A 21,132-nucleotide genomic window follows, 5' to 3' on the forward strand; every position below is an offset into this window, starting at 1 on the left:
TTCAAATGGAGAAAAAACCTCCAGGTTTTACCTAAAAAGATCTGTTGCACAGTAAAAAGTTCAATAAGTGGCTTGATATTTATTTTTTAAACAGTTTACTATATTTTTTAACTTTAAAAACAATCTCCTGAAAAATCAAGTATTTTGATATTTGACGTTATTGAAAGGAGTGAGCGATATACCCAAAAATACATAGTAATATTATATACAAGCCTAGCTGTAAAATCAGATATGCAAAAAATGTAAACTTGAAACGTATCCTACATACCCATGTAACCATTTAAAAAAACATTTTCAATACATACTCGTTTATCCTGTATTATATGTTGTGTATCAACTCCTTAGGTTTAAGTAAAAAAAAATAGTTTTTATGGCATGTCTTATTTTTTTTATTTATGTATAACATAAGTTATAGTACGCAAATAATGATTAAATATACCTTTCTAGAGCGCACTACTCATTTTTAGTGGGGAATTTAAATCAAGCAAATATTGGGCTTTTAAGCTTTTTTTATCTTTGGTTTCGATCCCCACTCTATCACTACATTCTACTTTATAACTAATTTGCCATTATGCAAATATGTTTATTTATTAAATACTTTATAAATATACATATATAAATATATGTATATATATATATATATATATATATATATATATATATATATATATATATATATATATATATATATATATATATATATATATATATATATATATATATATATATATATATATGTATATATATATATATAGGTATATATTATGTCATCGCATCAATCAATGGCTTATTACCTATCGAATCCTTTATTTTCTTGAATAAAATTGTAATTGTCAAGTAAGTTTCAGGGTTTTTATTTGACGCACTATTATTTTACTCGAAGTCTCGTTACTTATATCTCCGAGTTGGTTCGTTAAAGTTGTAGTAAGTTAGGAGACTCTACCCGCTACCCGTAGGTAGCTGTACTTATCGCTTCCCACTTGCCACATAACTTTGCCAACTTCAGCGCTAGACTTCTCAAGTGAGGGTGACAAATGGAGTTCACGTCTTTATAACAGATATTGAGAAGAAGCTCAATTTTAATTACCAAGTTATGGGTAACGTATATTGTTATTTACAAATTGTGTAAAACTAAAAAGAAATTACTAACCAAGAAGCGAAATTTGCAAAGAATTATATGATTTTTAAATTTTATTTTGGAATTTATTATTGTATATATTTAGTACTGTAAAGGAGACGTATGAGAACGGATTTTCATGCAAAATGTCTGCTTTTCTGGAAATCTAAATAAGACTTCAAACCAATGTAACCGATTTACTTCTAAAAATACATGTATTGTTTTTAAAAAATGGTGAGACAGTAGCTAAATGAAGAAGAGTAATAATCAATAATAAATTATTTAAAAAAATAAAGTATCACCCGTTGGCAACAACTCGATTTTATTTTAAAATTTGTAAGTCGTTTTTCGACTGCAAATTTCATATGTTAAAAATAATTGGGCGTCTTTTATCTTTGGTATCGAGATCAAAAAATACTAATCGCCTTTGACGAATCAATAAAGAAATAACTGAAAGTATTAAGGAATTTCTCCCCGTTCATTTTTGCGATGAGAAAACTTCAGAAATTATTACGGACAACACATTTAAAAAATCCAAACTATTAATCGACATCAATGGTTATTCCATTCCATATAAAGAGTTTTCGCGTATTTTCTTTGCTTGATTTCGTCAGCAAAACTCGGTTTCCACATACATGAAAAATAATAAAAAAAATTCCCATATATTTTTTAAAAATCGTGAAAGCTTTATTAAGTCTTGAGTTGAAGGTCAAATTTCATAATAATTTTATCTTTGTCATTTTGAAAATCAATAAGACATCGTGTACCAAATCATAAGGCTGTAATCCTAGGTAAAGATTGGTCGGTGAGTAAGTCGGAACTGGTCATAGAGTTCGTGCCTTAAAGCTCAACTGGAAACGCGCAATAGTTTTCTTTAGCTAACGCCAATTTGTAGCAAGGTAACGAGAGTCGTCGGCGTAGCATTAGAAAGATAGTATTATTTGTCATGAAGTGGTTCGATTTGCTTGTGAATTTTCCGATTCATTGTGTCACGTAGATGCACCTTTGTAGAGAATGGGGATTTAGCCAATCAGCTAGCTCCAATAACGATATGCAAACAAACCCAGACGGCCCTGATAACTCTTGGACAAAGAACAGAGTTGGATCAAAGGCTGAATAAATGTGGACAGGACATTTATTATATCGTCATACCATTTATCTGATCAGAAAACCATTTTAAAATAAACCGTTTTTACCATATATTTTATAGATAATAAATAATTGAATAAATTAAAGTTTATTTTTCCTTCAATTGAGTGCCTTTTTTTGTTGAAACAAGGCTAAGATGAAATCGGATTAATGTAAAAACGACTATAATATACGAGTTAAAACTGTTAAAATTAACAATCAAAATACATAGTATAGATGATTAGATACATAAAATACCAAAAACGTACGTTTTACAAATATTAATTTTTCAAATGAAATATTAAAACTCTTATCCGCACCCAATGGTGCGTAGGTCACTGCATCAAAATGATGAAATGTTAAGGTGATCGGTGATAACATAAAGCCACGCGATCAATCTTGCGCTTCCAGTGCTTTTCCAATGTAATTTTAAATAAATATTAGGGTGAAAAACTTCAATATTTGCTTTAAAAGAGTTAATCGAACTCGAAACCTCCGGTAATGGTAGCCAATTGCGCTAACCACTACACTAAGAAGGCGGACAAATGCCAGGTCGTAAATCCTGAGATGCTCAAATTCCATCTTCTTTCATATAAAAACCATAAATGCTTCGTTTGAAATTAAGACACTATATAAATGCAAGAACGTCAGTTTCATATTTTTTAAAATTAAAATAACCATTTAACCTAACCTTTATATGATTCTGGTTGATACGACGAGTGATGTAATATGTAAATAATTTTTTAATTCAGTGTAGTGTCTACAGAATGAAGTAAAAAGCCTTTGGCAAATTACTTTTGCACGGGTCTGTTAAATTGGGCGGGAAACTGTGCAGACAAAAAGCTTTCATTTTATCCAGTACACGAAGATTATAAAGTACACATATTTAATTAATGCTATTTATTCCATACAAACGATAAAATGGTACACATTTTTTCGTATTTCCAATCGAAGTTTTTTTTCATAACCGTTTAGACAGTAATACTTTTAATAGTATTTAAAGCGTCTCCTAATTATTGTTCAAAAATTCTGAATTTATTCCACTTAGAAGTAAGTTACTTTTGAATTTTAAATTTAAGTTTTACTTAGTAAATACCACTGTGTCTTAAAATTTGTTGTGACTCGTGTTTCAATGCATTCCGTATCATTTTCAAGCACCATATGATAGATTATACCACGAAGTGACTGCCGAATCAATTAATGAGAGAATAGTTTGAGCATTCACAGGGCTTGGGACCTATTATTGGCTGGTTTGTGATCACTTTATGCACTATGTGACAGATCATAGACCCTAAAAATATTCAGACTTCTATATTTTTCTGCATCTTTGTTTGAGACATCAATAAATAAAAATCTTGATAATAAATAACCCTAAGTGTAGCAAATACAGAATTCGTGAATAAAAAAAAGTTTTGGCATACTCAAAAAGATGATCAATCAGTCTGATACTTCAGAGTTATAATTAATGAATATCAAAGTGAATAAACACTGTCTTTCCCTTGAGAATCGAATCCGAGCTACCGCGTTTGGCTACCATGCTGAAGGCAGCATGGTAGCCAAACGCGGTACCCACTACACTATGGAGGTGTAACATAAAAAACAGTAAATGACTTCTAATTTAAAATGGATAGATATTATAACTACTAAACGACTCCCAGATCAATTAATCTCATTCATTTTTTAAATATCAAACAAATTATGCAAAAGAAAAAATGTCATGACTGTCAATAAATAATAATAATAAATAATAAAACCCTTATCTGCACCCCAATAGTGCATAGGGCACTGCGTCATTTAAACGCAGTGTTATCTTGATCGTTTTACACATGAAGGAAAGGTGATCAGCCCTCCGCTTCAGGTACCAGTCTAGGGTAATATTAAATAAATATTACAGTGAAAAAATCACTTATATTTATTTTACTCCCCTTGGGAATCGAACCCGGGACCTCCAGAACGGTAGCCGAGCGTGCTGACCATTACACTATGGAGGCGGACAAAAATAAACCATAAATAAACATTTAAACTTAATTAGTTTCAATATAATAATGTTAAAATAACAAATGTAAAAACATTAAATTTATACCACTCCATAATCAAGTATTACCGTGTAGTCATTAATTCATTTTTTTTAATACGTAACTAAAAAAATAGCTGTGTTATACATTTTTTTCCTCTTTACAAGCATGTTTTTCCCGCCCCTCTTTTCTGAGCACCCTATACTCGAACACGTCTGTATGAAAATACTTTTGTTTGAGCCAATCTGATGTCAACCCCTATTTGTTTTTAGCCTTACAACAAAGAGTATTAAACTTTTCAATTATCTTTTTATCGTGTTACCCTTCCACGGGGCTGGGCGGAGCGGAGCGGGGGGGGGAGGGTTACTAAATTAATTTCGGCAACTTGGCCGAAGAGTTTCTGGTGATATATTTCCATCTCTAGACATTTCAACTTTTTACTATCTAGATGTAAAAGGAGCTCGAAAGAGGGCGCGTTAACTGGCAAGTTTTATCTTCCTTTGGGGCAAACTGAAAATCCTTTTCAGTTTCATAACTTCTAAACTGAAATATTTTTACCCATATCATTATTCTCTGTACATATTCATAAAATACTTGAGATGGAAACATGTATTTTCGTGATTAAGTATATAAATCAGAATTTTGCTTTATTTTTCATTCCTTTTGAAGATACTTTTTTGAGTATCGGTTTATGTATGAAACTTAATTATTTGAAGTTTTTTTTTTATAAATTTTTTAATCAAAGATACATTGTATGGCAAAATAATCAACATAGTTACAAATATATTTTTTTTCTTACGTGCTACCTCACTAAGAGAGCAGATTGCTCGTAAATTATGAAAACTGAGTATCAATATATCAATGGTTGTTTTTTAAACTTATCGATAAAATGTTAATGATTAAGGTTTAAAAAATACAAATCCAGATTTTTCAAGCACTTCTACATATTTATGTATCATCTTCATATTTGAATATGTCTGTTATATTCAAATTAACCCTAAACTTGAATGTACTAATTAGTTTAGAAAAATTATTAGAACTTTGAGTTCTGGAGTTTTGTTAAATAAATATGAAAAGTAAATTTGGAATGATTGAGTTTATAAATATAACCATATTAAATAGTACGTAAATTAAATCCTAATATAAATATTAATACAAATTTCACAATAAAAAAAAATAGAAAGATGTTTTTTCGTGGTTACTTGGTTTTCTTTTTTTTAAATGACCTTTGATAGGCAAGGATCTTTAAACAAAACCGGCAGCATAAGAAAACGTTAAATATTAACACGTCCCAGAGAGAAACGAGTATTTTTCACGGAAGGTCAAGCAACCCTTCCCTTTATAAGCAACCCTTGATAAAATATAATAGAACAAAGGCTCAGAAACATCAAAATATGAAATATAACATGAATTCCACCAAGGCATGTTCGTGTCAGGTATCACTAAGCCGACCGGTCTCCCGACCATGACTGACGAATTTGTAAATATGATATACTGTATATATATATATACACCTCTAGACACATACAAATATATATTTTTATTTATATATATATATATATATATATATATATATATATATATATATATATATATATATATATATATATATATATATATATATATATATATATATATATATATATATATATATATATATATATATATATATATATATATATATATATATATATATATATATATATATATATATATATTTCTATATATATGTATGTATAAATATTTATTTACATATATATATATATATATATATATATATATATATATATATATATATATATATATATATATGTATATATGTATATATATATATATATATATATATATATATATATATATATATATATATATATATATATATATATATATATATATATATATAGCAACGTTTTTATTTAATACGAAAATAAAAATACCTTTTAAAATTATTATTTGGAAAAATGTGAGTATTTGCAGAAATAAGTAGTAATCGATAAGAGAACAAACTTCCTTTGAATTAAAAAAAAACCCTTTCTAAAATCGCAAAGTCTTCAATCAAGGGCCTTAATGGAAAATCTCACTTAATTTACGTCGACAAAGTTAAAAAAGTTGCCAAAGGCGGGGCCCGGAACAGCGCTTTCCTCTCACAAGACGTGTACCGGCAGCGAGTACGTAACTCTTCCACAGCCGCCGGCTACTTTCCCCACTCGGTGACACTTTTATTTATTCATAAACCTAATTTTTCAGTTCACTTCCCCTTATAAGTGTGGGCAACGGGCGCATGTGTTGGGAAATTTGCGGGAGAATATGTAACGAGCGTCCCACACATACGCGGACCGTGGGAGACCTCGCACCTGACCCGGCCCCCCTGTCCCGGGGGTAGGGACACCCCCTCCCTAATGATGATGTGTTCAGCCAGGAGACTATTTCACTTCTGGATACATCTTTCTCACTTCTCGATGTGTTCCGTTACATCCCTTTCTGGCCGCCAGTATCCCGATATTAAGTCCCGTTCTCTGTCCCTCTCCACAATACACACTCGAGCAGGATACGGTTTGAATGTGACTCTGTAGCGTGAAAACGCTTGTAGGTTTCCGGAAAGGTGAGCTAATGTTCACATTCGAAGCGACCTATTCGTTTCGTTCATTTACTTATATTAAAACATGCAAAACCTACGTTATTTTAAACCAAAATACGTATTATATAATATAATATATACATTGTAATTGTATTTTACCAGTTGATTTTATTTTATGACTAGTTTCGGAAGCTATGCTTCCACTTCAGGTTCAAATGTAAACTGACATTTACATTTAGTTTCATTCTTCAGGTCTAAAAACATTATAACATTATAATAGTTAATATTTAGACCTGAAGATGGAAGCATTGCTTCGGACACTAGTCGTCATAAAATAAACTCAAGTGGTAAAAAAATAAGTATGTTTTTACAATTTCATCATGTCTTACCACAAAGTGAATGCAGAAACAATAAATAAAATAATATATACATTTTCACATGCGCTTATTACCATTGATTTATAAATACCATATTCAACATTATGTGTAATTAAATCTGAATTCACAATTTAAAAATACACAAAAATTGATACATCAAATAACAAGCATTTATGAAAACATTTAACTCCACAAATTCACTCAAATATTTCAACTAACTTTTGTAATTTGGAAGTGAATAAGAAAATTGAATGAATTTAACACGCTTATTAAAAACAATCTATTCAAATTCTATGGTTTCAAACTCTTAGATTATAATAAACATTAGACCAACACACAGAATGCACAAAATATATTATTTTACTAACACCATTCTGTCACTGACTTGATAAATATTAACCATGATTGGTTACTATCATAAATTAATATATGTACATATATATAATGTACTCGTTATTTCAATGCAATAATCGGCGTTTTTTACCATACTAGCTCACGGAACGGACAATTTATGGAACCCTGTCGATCGATAATATATGATTAGATTAATATCGCTCTAATTTTAATCCTGAATCTTTGATCTATATTTCAGGAATTCAGTAATCAGAATGACTTTTCTAATACTTCACGTTCATTCTGAGCATTTGACTGGATTGAACTATTTATCGTTATAACATAAGTTATTTTATGTAAATTAATATGATTTTTTCGCAGTAAGGTTTTTCAAAGCTTTCTTCTAATGACAAAAGTACAAAAATAATGATGTCATCATATACATTTACGGGAGTATATTTTTAAATAAAATAGATATATTTATGATAATATTATTACAGTAAAACGTTAAATTACAATTTCCACCCTTAATGCGAAGTTGTTTCCCATTCCTCCGTAATTCCTTTTCAGTAGGAGAGCCTTTTTAGGGGCCGCAATTGTAAGCTTCCTGGCGGAATTAATAGTATACGATGTTTTCACTCAAAAGGTAAATTGTTATGTCGAAAGGAAAGGCGTCCCTTCCTCTCCTCCCCCGCCCTCATCCCCTGATCCTTTCTATTCAACAAAATAAATGTATACAGCCTGTAAATAATTTGGTCGGAGGAAATGTTACCTCCATGACGCTTTGATCTCGTCAATCAAATCATTCAGATTATTTAAATGAACAAAGTGATTCGGAGAGGAAGGAAGAATGGCACGTAGTGAGAAGTTAATTTACCGGGAATATTCGCCGTGTCATGCCTGCGCTATTTTTCTTTTTAAAATTGAGATACCTGTGGGTATATTTTGTATTTTTACGTTGAATTAATTTTTAACGCTCTTGTTTCATATTTTGGGATGGAAAAATAACGATTTTAGAATAATATTAGTTTTAATGAAATGATTTGAAAGATATTAGAAAGGTTTTTTTAAAGTTCAATAAAACTATTTAAAAAGTAAAACACATTAATAGTTTTAATTGGCCTGTATTTATGACACTTTTATTGCTATATGTATAAATATATATAAATATATTAAAATTCGTTATTTTTAGTTTCCATGGGATTTTTATAGCAAAGTTCCAATGTAATTTTTTTTTACTTTTCGCATTTTAAAATACATATAAAGTACATAAACAGAAATGTCATAAAATATCTCACACTACTTAAGTTTTTTTTTTAAATGTGATCGGCGGAAAATTTACTCGTTTGCTCGGAATAGGTTTGTTTTAAATTTTGTGGTTTTACCCGCGAATAAATGGTTTCGTTTTATCTTACGAGAGTTTGCACGTTGCCCGAATTCTAGTCCCTCCATTCGACCTTTCCGAGTGAAAACCACAATTCGGTGTATTTTTTGCGAGTTCGCTCTGAAAGCTTTCAACTGAAAAACCTCACCGAATCACATCGTGAGGTCTAATTACATTAAGCAGGCTACATTTCAGATTACGGCATGCTTCAATTTCGTTATTTTCCCTGCTTTTTGCCAAACGAAAAAAGGGCGATTAGTGCCAAATATCATCGGAAAAAAGAGCCAGAATGATATACATGCACATCTTTATAGTATGAGAATACAATTTTACATAAATAAAACGTAAATAATAGTTTGTTTCAAATTTCCCAAAGCTATTAACCGATTGCTTTGAATTTTGACACAAGGTTACATTTGACGCGCTATATGCATTTTTTCAAATAGTATTGACAGTGCCATCAGTTGAACTAAAGAGTAAGACACGCAATACTAACACTTGATATTTTGACACATTTCGCTTCTTTTACAATTTTCCATATTTCCCATTATATCTTTCTTTCATAGACTTTTAATATTTTCATTGATGATTAATAATATGTACTTTGAATTATCATTTGTCATGAATAAGTTATGAATATCTTGTTACGCTTCCACAAATGTGTGGTGTTTATTTAAAAAATAATAGAATACCAGAAAAAAAAATAGTTTAAAAACAATTCAAGAATATTCGATTTACTAATGAAAAACGATGTTAAAAGATAAATTATAAATTATTCTTATTTTCATATTATTTTTTATTCTTATTTATTTAATATTTAAAAAAAGGAATGACTATACTATACTGCAACGTCTACATTTATAAAGATTTAAGTAAATATGCATATATAATACCTATCTGCTGTGTTTCTGAGTAGAATCCTTGATATCGACTCCTCGTAATTATTTTTACAAAGAAATAATACTAGACATCATTAGCTTTCTTTATTATTTCTCCAAAGATAATGGCACCATCAACATTGACGCAAATAAGAACTTAACGTTGTGTCATTCATTTAACTTTCTACCAACAATATATATATATAGTCAGAAATCCATCTGAGGGTACGCTTACCAAGAGCTGGTCCAGGTCAAAGGGAGGCGGGAAGGTGCTCGAGGTGTCGAAAGGCAAGGAGAACAAGGAAGCGAGGTGGTAGAAGTAGGAAGGGGTCGGAAGAGGTAGAGGGTTGGGTAGAAGGTCGCAGGGGGGTGGCAGGTTTGATTAATGACCCAATAATCCCAACGCCTCGGAGTTGCGGTGAAATTTAGGGACGCGCCGCTCCCGGGCGAGCAAACGGCCGGAATTTATCGACTGTGAAGTTAATGTGGAACATAAAAAGGTGAAAATGTTTTGCGATGAAAATTTTGATGGCTTTTTACAGTTTACAATGTCGCACATACCTGGAACACCTGTTCAGTTTCCTCTTTTTATATCCGACTATAGTTTATCGCGCGTATTCAGGAGTCGCTCGAGCAAGCCACGCGAGAATTATGATTAGACTTTAGTGTAAGTACTAATACTTTAAATAAGAAAGACAAAATTTGCGTAATAATATAAGTGCTTGCGGATGTTAAAATAAGAACGCTAGATACTAAATTTTTAAAATACTCGTACTATTGGTTTTATGGTAGTGAAATACGTACATACATATATGTATTTAACATTTTTTAAATATGTTATGTTTATATACATATTTTTTTAAACCACACAATATTGATAATCGTAATCTGGGTGTTATCTTAATGTATTCATGCACAACATTTATTTTTTACTGTGAAATTAAACATCTGAATAACGATTTCGTGATAACAAAGCTATTAATATTAAAGTATTTATCAACTTATCGTACTTGAATTTATGTTTCCAGAAAAAGATAAAAGTAATTTTTAGAACATTTATAGGTACTATCCACTTTCTTAGAACCTCAATACATTGTTTGAAGTTATATGTACATAACGTACATATGTAGATACGTTATTTAGAAAAGAAATATTTTGATTTTAAACTCTTGTGTTACCAAACTAACTATTTTTCCGATTTTTTTAACGTTCTTTAAACCAGGCAAATGCCAGGTCTTTTTTCTTCTATCGTATAAAAAAATAAACAATACATAAGTCGTGTCAGATGAGACACCTATAATATAATTAAAAATAAATATATTAGCACATAGTAAAACCGCGAAGTAAATCACTTACACAGACGGACCTAACTTCATTAAAATATACCCTATCCTACTCGTAATAGTGCACAGACGCAATGTTTGTATACAAAGTGTTAAAAACTTACATTTTGGTTTGCTTAGCTACTACATCTTAACTCTAAATGGATGTGTAACACATGAGCCTGAGTATGTGTACCTTCGTTGTTTAAACTCTGGCGGCTTGATTTATTAAATAGAGAAATGCATTGTAGAAAATGAATATTCTCAATAAATATTTAACAATTGTGTTAAGACGGGATTTTTAGTAGCCCACAACTTAATTTTCTTTAAATCCAGGTAATATTGAATTTTTTGCTTGAAATGATGTTCTTGAATGGAAAAATTAAATGTTTTTTTTTAATTAATGTATGGTTTTGAAAAGAAATTAGTTATTAAAAAGAAAGGAGTTAAAAAAAATTATAAAAACATTTTTTTTCTAAAATAATCTAATACCAACAAAAAACATTAAAATAAACTACGTGGAGACACGTGTAGCCTCTCATAGCAGCCGGTCCTTTACTGAATAGTATGTTTGCGAGTACCCCCTTAAATATTTTAAGAAAGAAAAACCTATTCTTTCCATAAATTTCCATTCCATATTTTATCATCAGCTTAATTTAAAGTGAGTGGATAAAAAAACAAAGTATTTTTATTTCTCCAAATAATATATAACAATGATCCACAAAGTTGATGCTTTGAACATTCAAAATATATTTTTAAACATACTGGTTAGTAACCACCATAGCAATTTGATTGTAATAAAATGTATTTCCGATATAATATTGATTTTAGTATCTGGCCAGATAGGTAAGTCTACCGCCCAGGGGTGGGCGGGCGGCTGACACGTCATACATCATGATGTTATAGAGCGAGCACTAAAGCATGAAGGCACGATATCAGGGGCCGCCCTGGCCCACACCTCCCCTGGAGCACCCCCGCCCACGGGGTCCGACCGTCACGCACACCAAATTACGTGACTGTGAATCTCACCGAGACTGAATCTCACCAAATAATTCAACACGATACAGACACAGACAGAACCCATGTCTTAATCCGAACTCTCAATATAATGAAAAGATTCGCGAATTATAAACCCAATTGTGCTGCATTTATGTATGTATGATTTTTTTTATTAATAATAATGAAAATGTTCACATTGAAAGTATAGGTGCGTACTACGTGTTTCTTTTCTGTTCGAAACGTTTCCGGGACAGCTTTTCATTATATATTGTGTTTTGGAAAACTGTTTCATCACTTTCAAAACGTATGTTATGTAAAAAAAATAGGTGATTTTTAGAATTTTAGATAAAATTTTTTTAGATAAATAATATATATGTTTTTTAAATGTGTCCCCATATTTAATGTACATATATACTCGTATATATATTTTTTGTTAAAAAAGGCGGATCATAAATTGTTTATTTATTTATTTACGGCAGAAGGCAAATCTACAAATAAAAGAATTTGGAAAAAAGTTTGAAATATATTATAGACTAGCTATATCCAGCCAAGCGTTGCTGTGATTCAATCTGGTAAAATAGAAAAGAAAAAAAGAGAAAGAAGGCAGTTCTAATATGCTTAATTTCATTATACTTGTGGGTATATGATATTTTAGCAGCTGTCAGGGAGTACGATGTACCATGAGCAATGTTTAGTATTGCTGTTACTTTTTAACAGATGGCGCAGCTGTCTTTAAAAATATGTTTTACCTGACAGAATTTCGAAGTATCGGTGAATAACTAAAACAAATTTCGAACAAATTAACAATTACATTTTTTTAAATATATTGTAGCTAGATAGAAGTCTGTGCATAGTAAAAAAAGACATTATAAAACATCGTTAGCAAAACATACAATTTGGAAATACAAAATAAAACATGATTTTTATTTATATCTTAAAATAGACAAAAAAGACGTTAAATGGGAACATGGAACATAGAAGTCAGGGCATTTACAGGACTTACGACCTCTCATTTGCTACACTGTGTGAGATTCACCATTCTACTCATGATTGAACAACCATAGTTCTCAAGCTTCAAAAATTTACATCTGTATTTTATTTGACATGTATATTCGTCATCTATCATGTTTTGTATATTAAAACAAATTTCATTGCTGCCAAATTTCGATGAACTTTAATAAAAACTTTGATAAAAACACAATGACCAAAATCATATCCATTACTAGCAAACATCTTGTTCAGCTTTGTTGTTCAGCTTTGTGATCTAAAACAATAAAGCATTAAAAATGTATATATTTGATTGGCATTTAGATTAAGGGGTTGAGAAAATGAAAATTTTATTTTCATTTCCTGTCAGAAATCCCACAAAACGGTTGTTACACTTGTGAAAATTGTAACTTAATAATGAAATAAAATAATTTATATGATACAAGACACTCCTTTCCACTAAATACGTACATACTGCCTGTGTTTACAGTAGATCTGTTTTGGTACGTAGATCGTGTAATAAATTTAATTTATATATTAGCGGTTTAAGGGATTCGGCGTGTTAGGCGCTCACTAGATACCTACTCCAGTCAGTGGTGGGCTGTGATGAATCACCAGGAAAACTAATATTTTTTGTGAAGTCTGCTAGCGGTATATTAATATTATGGATTTCCAATGTGTTATGAAAGTACAATGTAATGAAAATTATTTATAAAATAAAATAAAAAACTTTATAGTTTTTTTTCCACATAAATATTATGTGGAAAAAAATTATCTAGTAAGAAATATATAAAATGCAGTTCATCAAGAAATGTCAGTGCAAAACTTGAATCTATTATAATTATTATAAATGTTGCAAATAACGAATTCAAGATATCAAGGGAAAACCAACAAAAAAACATTTTACTTATGATGAAAACGATTCGAAGTCTGGGTATTTAGTATTTATAAGGCATACTTTTTTTCAGCTGTTTTAAGTAATAACATTATTCAGCCTATAACCTTCTCCATTGACTCATGATTTGAAAACCATATTAGTTTTGTTTTATTAATGAAGAATTAAAGGAACATACCCATATTCGCCTCATAAATTTACTTAATCGTGTTTTTAAAATAATGAAATTCTGACTTAAATTCATGCAGTTTTTTTATGTCCGTACCTATACCATATGTTCATGAAACCATTCATTCTTTACCGAAGGAAGGATTTCGTTTGTACGATGTTAGCAGTACCTACACCACTGCAGTTCACAGAGCGGAGGTAGGGTAGGTACACAAGGTGGCGGGGTCTAAACGCAGCTCAGCCTCTTACGTCTCAGTTCGCCAATGAATAAGATATGCCTTCTCGTAACCTTTAATACCATTAAGGCACTCACGTTTCACGGTACCGCAACCACTTTGACTGCCTTATAAGCTCCTCCAGACCTTTTCAATCAATTCAGTGAATAATTCCTCAAAGCGTATCAACCAACTTCGAATAATTTCACTTTATTTTGTGTTTGTTACTAACAATGTTTTGTGATAACGTTTCATATAAATAAATACCTTAAATAATTAATATTTAAAGGGTGGAAAAAACAGTATTTCACATTTAACAATAAACTATTCTCGTTTTAGAGCTTGTGTGTTATATAACGCGCGCGTTTTTACATGCACCTGTGATAGGTACTCGTATCACACGTGTAATAGGTAAAACATACCATGAAAAAAAAATCTTAATGCAATGGCAGCGCCATCTGTTGAATTTAACAACAATTTTAGATGTGTCGGATTGTGGTACCGTGGTTAGTATCGCGGACTCTTAAGTTAGAGTTTCTCGGTTCGAACCCCTTTGCCGCAATTGGATACCTATTCTAATAATGAGCCGCTTAGGCTCACAGAAATAGAATGAAATTGAAATATATGTGAAAAAAAATTATAAAATAAAGAAAACATTGCATTGTTGTTTCATAAATTTTAAATATTTGCACTGCTTCGTATGCATTGTTAAATTAAACAGATTAAAAATGTGTGTTTTCCATTTCCTTTCTTTTCCATTTAACCAGACATCACCACAGAAACGTATGGCCAAGTACAGCATGTTTAAAATACAAGCATCCCTTTTATTTCTGTTTTAATTCATTTTCTTATTTTTAGTCATAATTGAGGTTTTGGTAGTAATACATTAAAATATCGTTTTATCGATGGCAGTGCCCCCTGTTACATTAAAAATCATTCTTAATTCTAGTAATTATGTGTCTTGAATTAAAATACCTCATTCTGTCTGAGACACACTTTAAATTGCGACATCTCAAACCCAACGCCGATTACGAGGGGGTGAGTATTAGTGGGTAGGGGGTGATAGGAAGGAAGGGCTGCAAGAGGTAAAGTATCCGTGAAAGCGATCGCTTACGGTATTATGTATAACGGATTTTAAGGGTTGATTTCGCAAGAGGCATTAGCGGGCAATAGGCGTCGAGTCGAAGCGATAATTCGCTTAATCTCACCGAGGAATATTTAAAGCCGAAATTATATGGACTGAAAAAAGTTGAATAACTACATACACGACTATGTGTTAGACGAGTACCGGTATTTTTATTTTATTTTAAATATTTATTGTGATTAAGTTATACCATAAGCCACGTTACAAATAATTCTAATGTTACTATGTATATATTAACTATCTGTTGCTTTGGCATTAACTAGTGAAATAATTAAAAAAATTCTTAAGACCACTTTTTTATTTTAATGAAAATAGTACTAGTTTCGAGAACTACAGATGTTCTCATCAAGATGTGAAAATAAAAATTAAAACTATTGTATTTTCTCCTGTTGGTGTCTTATTCTTCCAATAATTGACAAACACACTATTCAAAGTTTAAATTATACTCCTATACAAAAAGGTTTTTGGCAGTCACTTTGTGGTCACATCTATCCATTTTTAATTAATGTTTTACTTAGTAAATACCACTATTTCTTAAAATCTACTGTGACACGATTTTCGATGCATTCCGCATCAATGCGGTGTTTGAAAATGATGCGGAATGCATCGAAACACGTGTCGTAGTAGATTTTAAGAAATAGTGGTATTTACTAAGTAAAAGGGGTTTTCTTAAAGTTGCCTGTTATTTAAACAATTTCTACTTTTTTATTGACTTCCAGGTAAATTTTAAATCCACAACTCTTATACTAATTCGTAATATAGACATAGAAAATAATACGCATATGGTACCTTCAAATCGCCAAAAATAGCTATGAAAATGTTAGAAAAAAAAATCTTAGAAAATTGTCAGTTTAATTTAAACAAAGTTTTTCTCAAAATTAGTAGTTATTCAAATCTTTTTGACGTTTTTGTTGACTTTTTGGCAAGTTTTAAGCCCACACTCCTACCAACTTATCCCTTGAGGATATATACGAATACCCATTAAGATCGAATATTTTTAACCACCTACTCCAATGTGTTTATCTTACCTTACTTCTTCGTACTTCAAATACCTAAGATAACACAGTCAATATTATGTATTTAATAAGGGTATCAAACATTTAATTGAAATTCACGGATCATACGCGATGAACCACGATTAATTGAGTGAAGCATAATAAAGAATGGAAATATTTTGATTGTATGTATGGATAAAAAACACAATGCGTTGATCGACTATCTCCCGCGTCCTCCGACTCTGTTGTTATTCTATTAAAAATTTGTTAAGCCACCTAAGGCAATTTTTCCATCCGTAATTAAAATGCGAACCCTCGCAGAATCCGAGAGAAAACACCCACGTGTTCAATTTATTTCTCCTGCCCCACAAATAGGTTTATGTTACATTATTTATGCTCTCGCCCTCTCGGCACGAAGCTGCCAGCGGACACTAGATTTAGTGCCGTTCGGTGGACATCAAAGCTACAAACTAGGGTAGGTACTACCCCGAGAGCAGCGAACTACGTCAGAAGAAACATCAGCTGGCGGGCATTAGTCGCAACTTCTCTACCTAATGTATTCGTAATGCAGATCTAAACAGTATTAAGTTGAAATGTTACTAAACATCGCCTATTCACGGTGATTGGGGTGAACTTAGGGGATGGGGAGTTGTGACATGACAGGGTGCGTGCAAACTTCCTGCCTCCCCCACCTATCTACGCGATATCATAGAGGTGTGGGGTAATCCCGAGATGACATGTGACATTGATCATCTCTTTGTTTTTGTGCGCTGATGGGCTATGATTTGTTTTTACCAGTATTTGTAGAGGAGTGGGTTCCTACCTACGTTTATATATAAGGGTGAATGCCTACCTATATTCTATACGTTATAAAACCAACACGTCATAAAGTATATTTGGGTTAATAATTTACATATCACCTTGAGATTGCAAAATGCGTTTTAAAAATAAAGTAATTATAAACATAAGTACACTTAAAACTTTTGAATGTGTTATCCTATTTTTACGCAATTACATACAGTCACTCCTCACCTAGCGACTAACTCGTTTAACGGCTGCTTTCACTTACCACCGTTAGCAAGTATGTAAACATTAGGATCTAGATTTAAAAAACACGTCATCTTAAACTAGCTTCAAATCCCTCATCTACTGTCTTCTGCATTGCTTCTTTTACCACAATTCTAGTTTTATAATGAATATTTACCTGAATTTGAAAAAGGCATGATACTACCTCCCATATTTATTTATTTTTAATAAGTAAATACCAATTCATTACAAGATATTGTACTTCAAACATTTATACAATTCCAAATAATTTTTTTGTATTTTTCAAATGTTTTTAATAAAAATATAAGGTACATAATAAGTAAAAAAAAACTATTGACATATTACCATATTGCCAGATGTTTGTTGGAATATCATTTTAATGTTTCAAACTCATAATATTTATCAATTTACTACTACTATTACTATCATCACGCCATTTTCTTTCAGAGGTAGGCAGAGGGATAGAACGTCACACTCGTCTGTCCTGACAAACAATCCTAGCTTACTTCGCATATATATGCCCTCGAGTTATATATGCCCTCCTATTACATCAATTTACGAGTATGTGTACTCGTATATTAACAAATGATTTTATAAACAAAATAAATGTAAGCCTTTATACTTAAGGCAACACCGTTGACTTTTTTTCTTGCTAGGAAAATTTATTCCTGCCATAGTAATAAACCGGTGGGAAAATACCTCGCATTCCATTACCGCCCGCCTGAAGTCCATGAAACCGAGAGAAGTTGGCGATGAGTGTCATAGCTCACGAGATTTGGTCATTGACCGCCCCTCGCATCGAATAGTTGGAGAGGCGCCACGTGCAAGAACAATACACGTGTTCTCATGCCCCGTAAGCCGATTGCCAGCATCTAGGGTGGAGACCAGAGTAATAATTCTCTCCCCAATATCGCTATGATGCCCTGGTACCTAGATGATTGAATGTAAACAACAACTGATGTTATATTAAGAAAATAAGAAGGAAAAACGACAATAAACATGTTTCCTTACAATCTTCTCATCGTCTTATTACTACATTAACCCTACATTTTTTTACCCTTCGCTCGACTGTAATTTTAATATTTTACCTGAAGGCTTTTTGTATTATGAAATAATATCGTATTTATGTTTCGTTCTTGTAATATTTATGTATTGTGTGTGTACTTTTACTTATACTGTTGCCAGTATTGTGAAATGTGAGATCTTATTTTCAATAATGTATTTTTATATCATTTAAAAAAACGTGTTGAAAACACCCATCGAATTTATGTTGCTAGTATTTTAAAAGTCAAAATTCTACGTAATTGGAGGTCGTGTATGACCAAATGTATGGATGTGAAGGAAAGTAGGAATGTATGTCAGGACAAAATAGTGTGGCGTTCCATCCGCCTATCCCTGCAGAGAAACGGTGTGAAGGTAGTCGTAGCAGTAGATGTACTCGCATCTTTGTGTTAATTAAGTTGCGATTTATAGTAATTTATGATGTTCTTTAAGAAAGGGCTCCATATCGTCCCATAAAATTACTATCTATCAGTAGAATCCCAACTGTCCATTAAACCTCATCCTTAGCTTTCTCCTCTAAACTCCCTAAACTCCCTTTTCTCTTTGCCTTCCCTATCTTCATCAATTTGATTTTTTTTAAAATATTTAATAAAATATAAAAAAGTTGCTTAATTAATACGGCAATAATTTATAATTTATTATTTTTTATGTTCAAGCACTATCTACCTTCTGATTGCAAACAGCTATAAAAGGTATCAAACGTTTTGACCGATATCACTGGTCTGTTTTTGGTCGTTGGAAGATATTGCCTTTTAGAAATAAGCCCGCCAATGTACATATTTATTTTATGTACACGAAGTTTAAATAAATAAATATAATTTAATGGTCGCATCTCACCAATAGCAGTTCAACACGAGCGCGGCCCCCGCAAGCCCAAGCTGCACGGGGGCCTGCTGGCGCCCCCCAAGGATGCGCTGAAGCTGTCTCCGGGCCCCAAGTTCCAGCTGCAGTCGTCCCCGGGCTCCGTGTTCTGCCGGCCCGGCCCCGCGCCCAGCAGCCCCCCGCCCGCGCTGGAGCCCCCGCCGCCGCCCTTCTTCCAGCCGCCCTCCGCGCTGGGCCCCCCGCCCGCGCTGCTGCACATCCTCATGTCGGCCGAGAAGTACCAGGTAATATTTTTAGTGTGTCCAAATCTTATATTATTTATTGATTCGGCATTAACTTTGTGGAATGACATGATTATTTTATTTAAATTAAACACTTGAATATACCACTTTAATGAGTTTTATTTATAGTTTTAATTTGTACCAGAATATGAAAACATCTGTCGTTTTCGAAACCAGTGGTAAATATAAATAAACTCATTAATGTGGTATATTGAAGTGTTTAATTTTAATAAAATGTCTAAATCTTTGTTCACAAATCTGGGTTTATCCACATTGGAGTTATTTATATTGATATCTCAACATAGATGAAGAAGGATGTAGAAATCTGGATATTTACAGGGCTTATGATCTGTCATATGCTGGTTTAAGCGAACACATTATACACATGTTACATTCGTAACATTCACCATTCTACCTGTAATTGACAACTTTACTACTCAAATTTCGAAAGTTGTATTTGTTTATCCTTCAATTTACAACTTCTTTTACGTGTGAGTTCTCAGCATTATCTATGGTTGAGTTTAGTAAGACTCATTCCTGACTTACCTCACGCTGGTTGAAGTTTATATCTTAACATCCGTTTGTGCGTTGTATTACATAATAAGTTACCGATTTTCCCTAAGCTTTTGATTTATTGGATGTTAGAGGAATATTATTAATGGCAATGACATCGTTAACACAGATTTTTTAGTATTGTTTTTAACCATTCAACTATTTTTTAATTCTCAAACTCGTTAACTTACAAAAAGTAAATAAGGTAAACAGAAAGAATAATATATGTTATAGGTGTCTCAATAATCAATGATCTTTATACGAAGGGAGATGGAAGTCTGAGCATCCAGAGCTTTCGACCTGGATGCTTAGAAAGGAATCCAACAAAATGAATGCAATATGGATATTCTATAATGAATATAATGGTGAACGTTACACTAGTGTATAAAGTGATCACTTAAGTCAGCCAAATGCCAGCCCCTCAGATTCCATCTCCCTTTGTATAAAAGAACAATGGATTTCTTTTTTATACTTGGATTCATTTTCACAAATGATGACATTTTCTACAATAAATTATCCAAAAACTGCATAATTTACAGAAAAAGGGTTAAAGTTGAGATCGAATAAACCGGAACTAGCTATAACGTCGCATTCGAGTCGTTCCGGTTTGTAAGATCTGGAAATAAAGCTCTTGTTTATAATAGTACTTTCAACACTACTTTCAAAATAGAAACAGGAGTGGTATTTAGAAAGAATTGCAAAAGATCACTTTCCAATACCTTGAATAGAAGGAAATACATCAGGCTACTTTCCCAATCCTTCAATTTTATATTTCTAGCCCATGTTACTCGGCCTTATACACTTGTGGAGGTCCTCACCAAAATGTTACATTT

At 31.9% G+C, this 21,132-nt stretch overlaps 1 protein-coding gene across 1 annotated transcript in view; it reads left to right on the forward strand.

Moving 5' to 3' along the window:
• The window catches only part of dsf (nuclear receptor dissatisfaction), a 45,527-nt gene that overhangs the window by 18,868 nt on the left and 5,527 nt on the right, over positions 1 to 21,132 (forward strand). The window contains exon 5 of the mRNA XM_088257249.1: positions 19,488 to 19,750. Coding sequence (XP_088113375.1) covers positions 19,488 to 19,750 — 263 coding nt within the window. The remainder of the gene's footprint in view (positions 1 to 19,487; positions 19,751 to 21,132) is intronic.

This window comes from Brachycentrus maculatus, unplaced genomic scaffold (assembly GCF_059751285.1).
Source record: "Brachycentrus maculatus isolate JH-2025_06_01 unplaced genomic scaffold, ASM5975128v1 h1tg000077l, whole genome shotgun sequence".
NCBI lineage: Eukaryota > Metazoa > Arthropoda > Insecta > Trichoptera > Brachycentridae > Brachycentrus > Brachycentrus maculatus.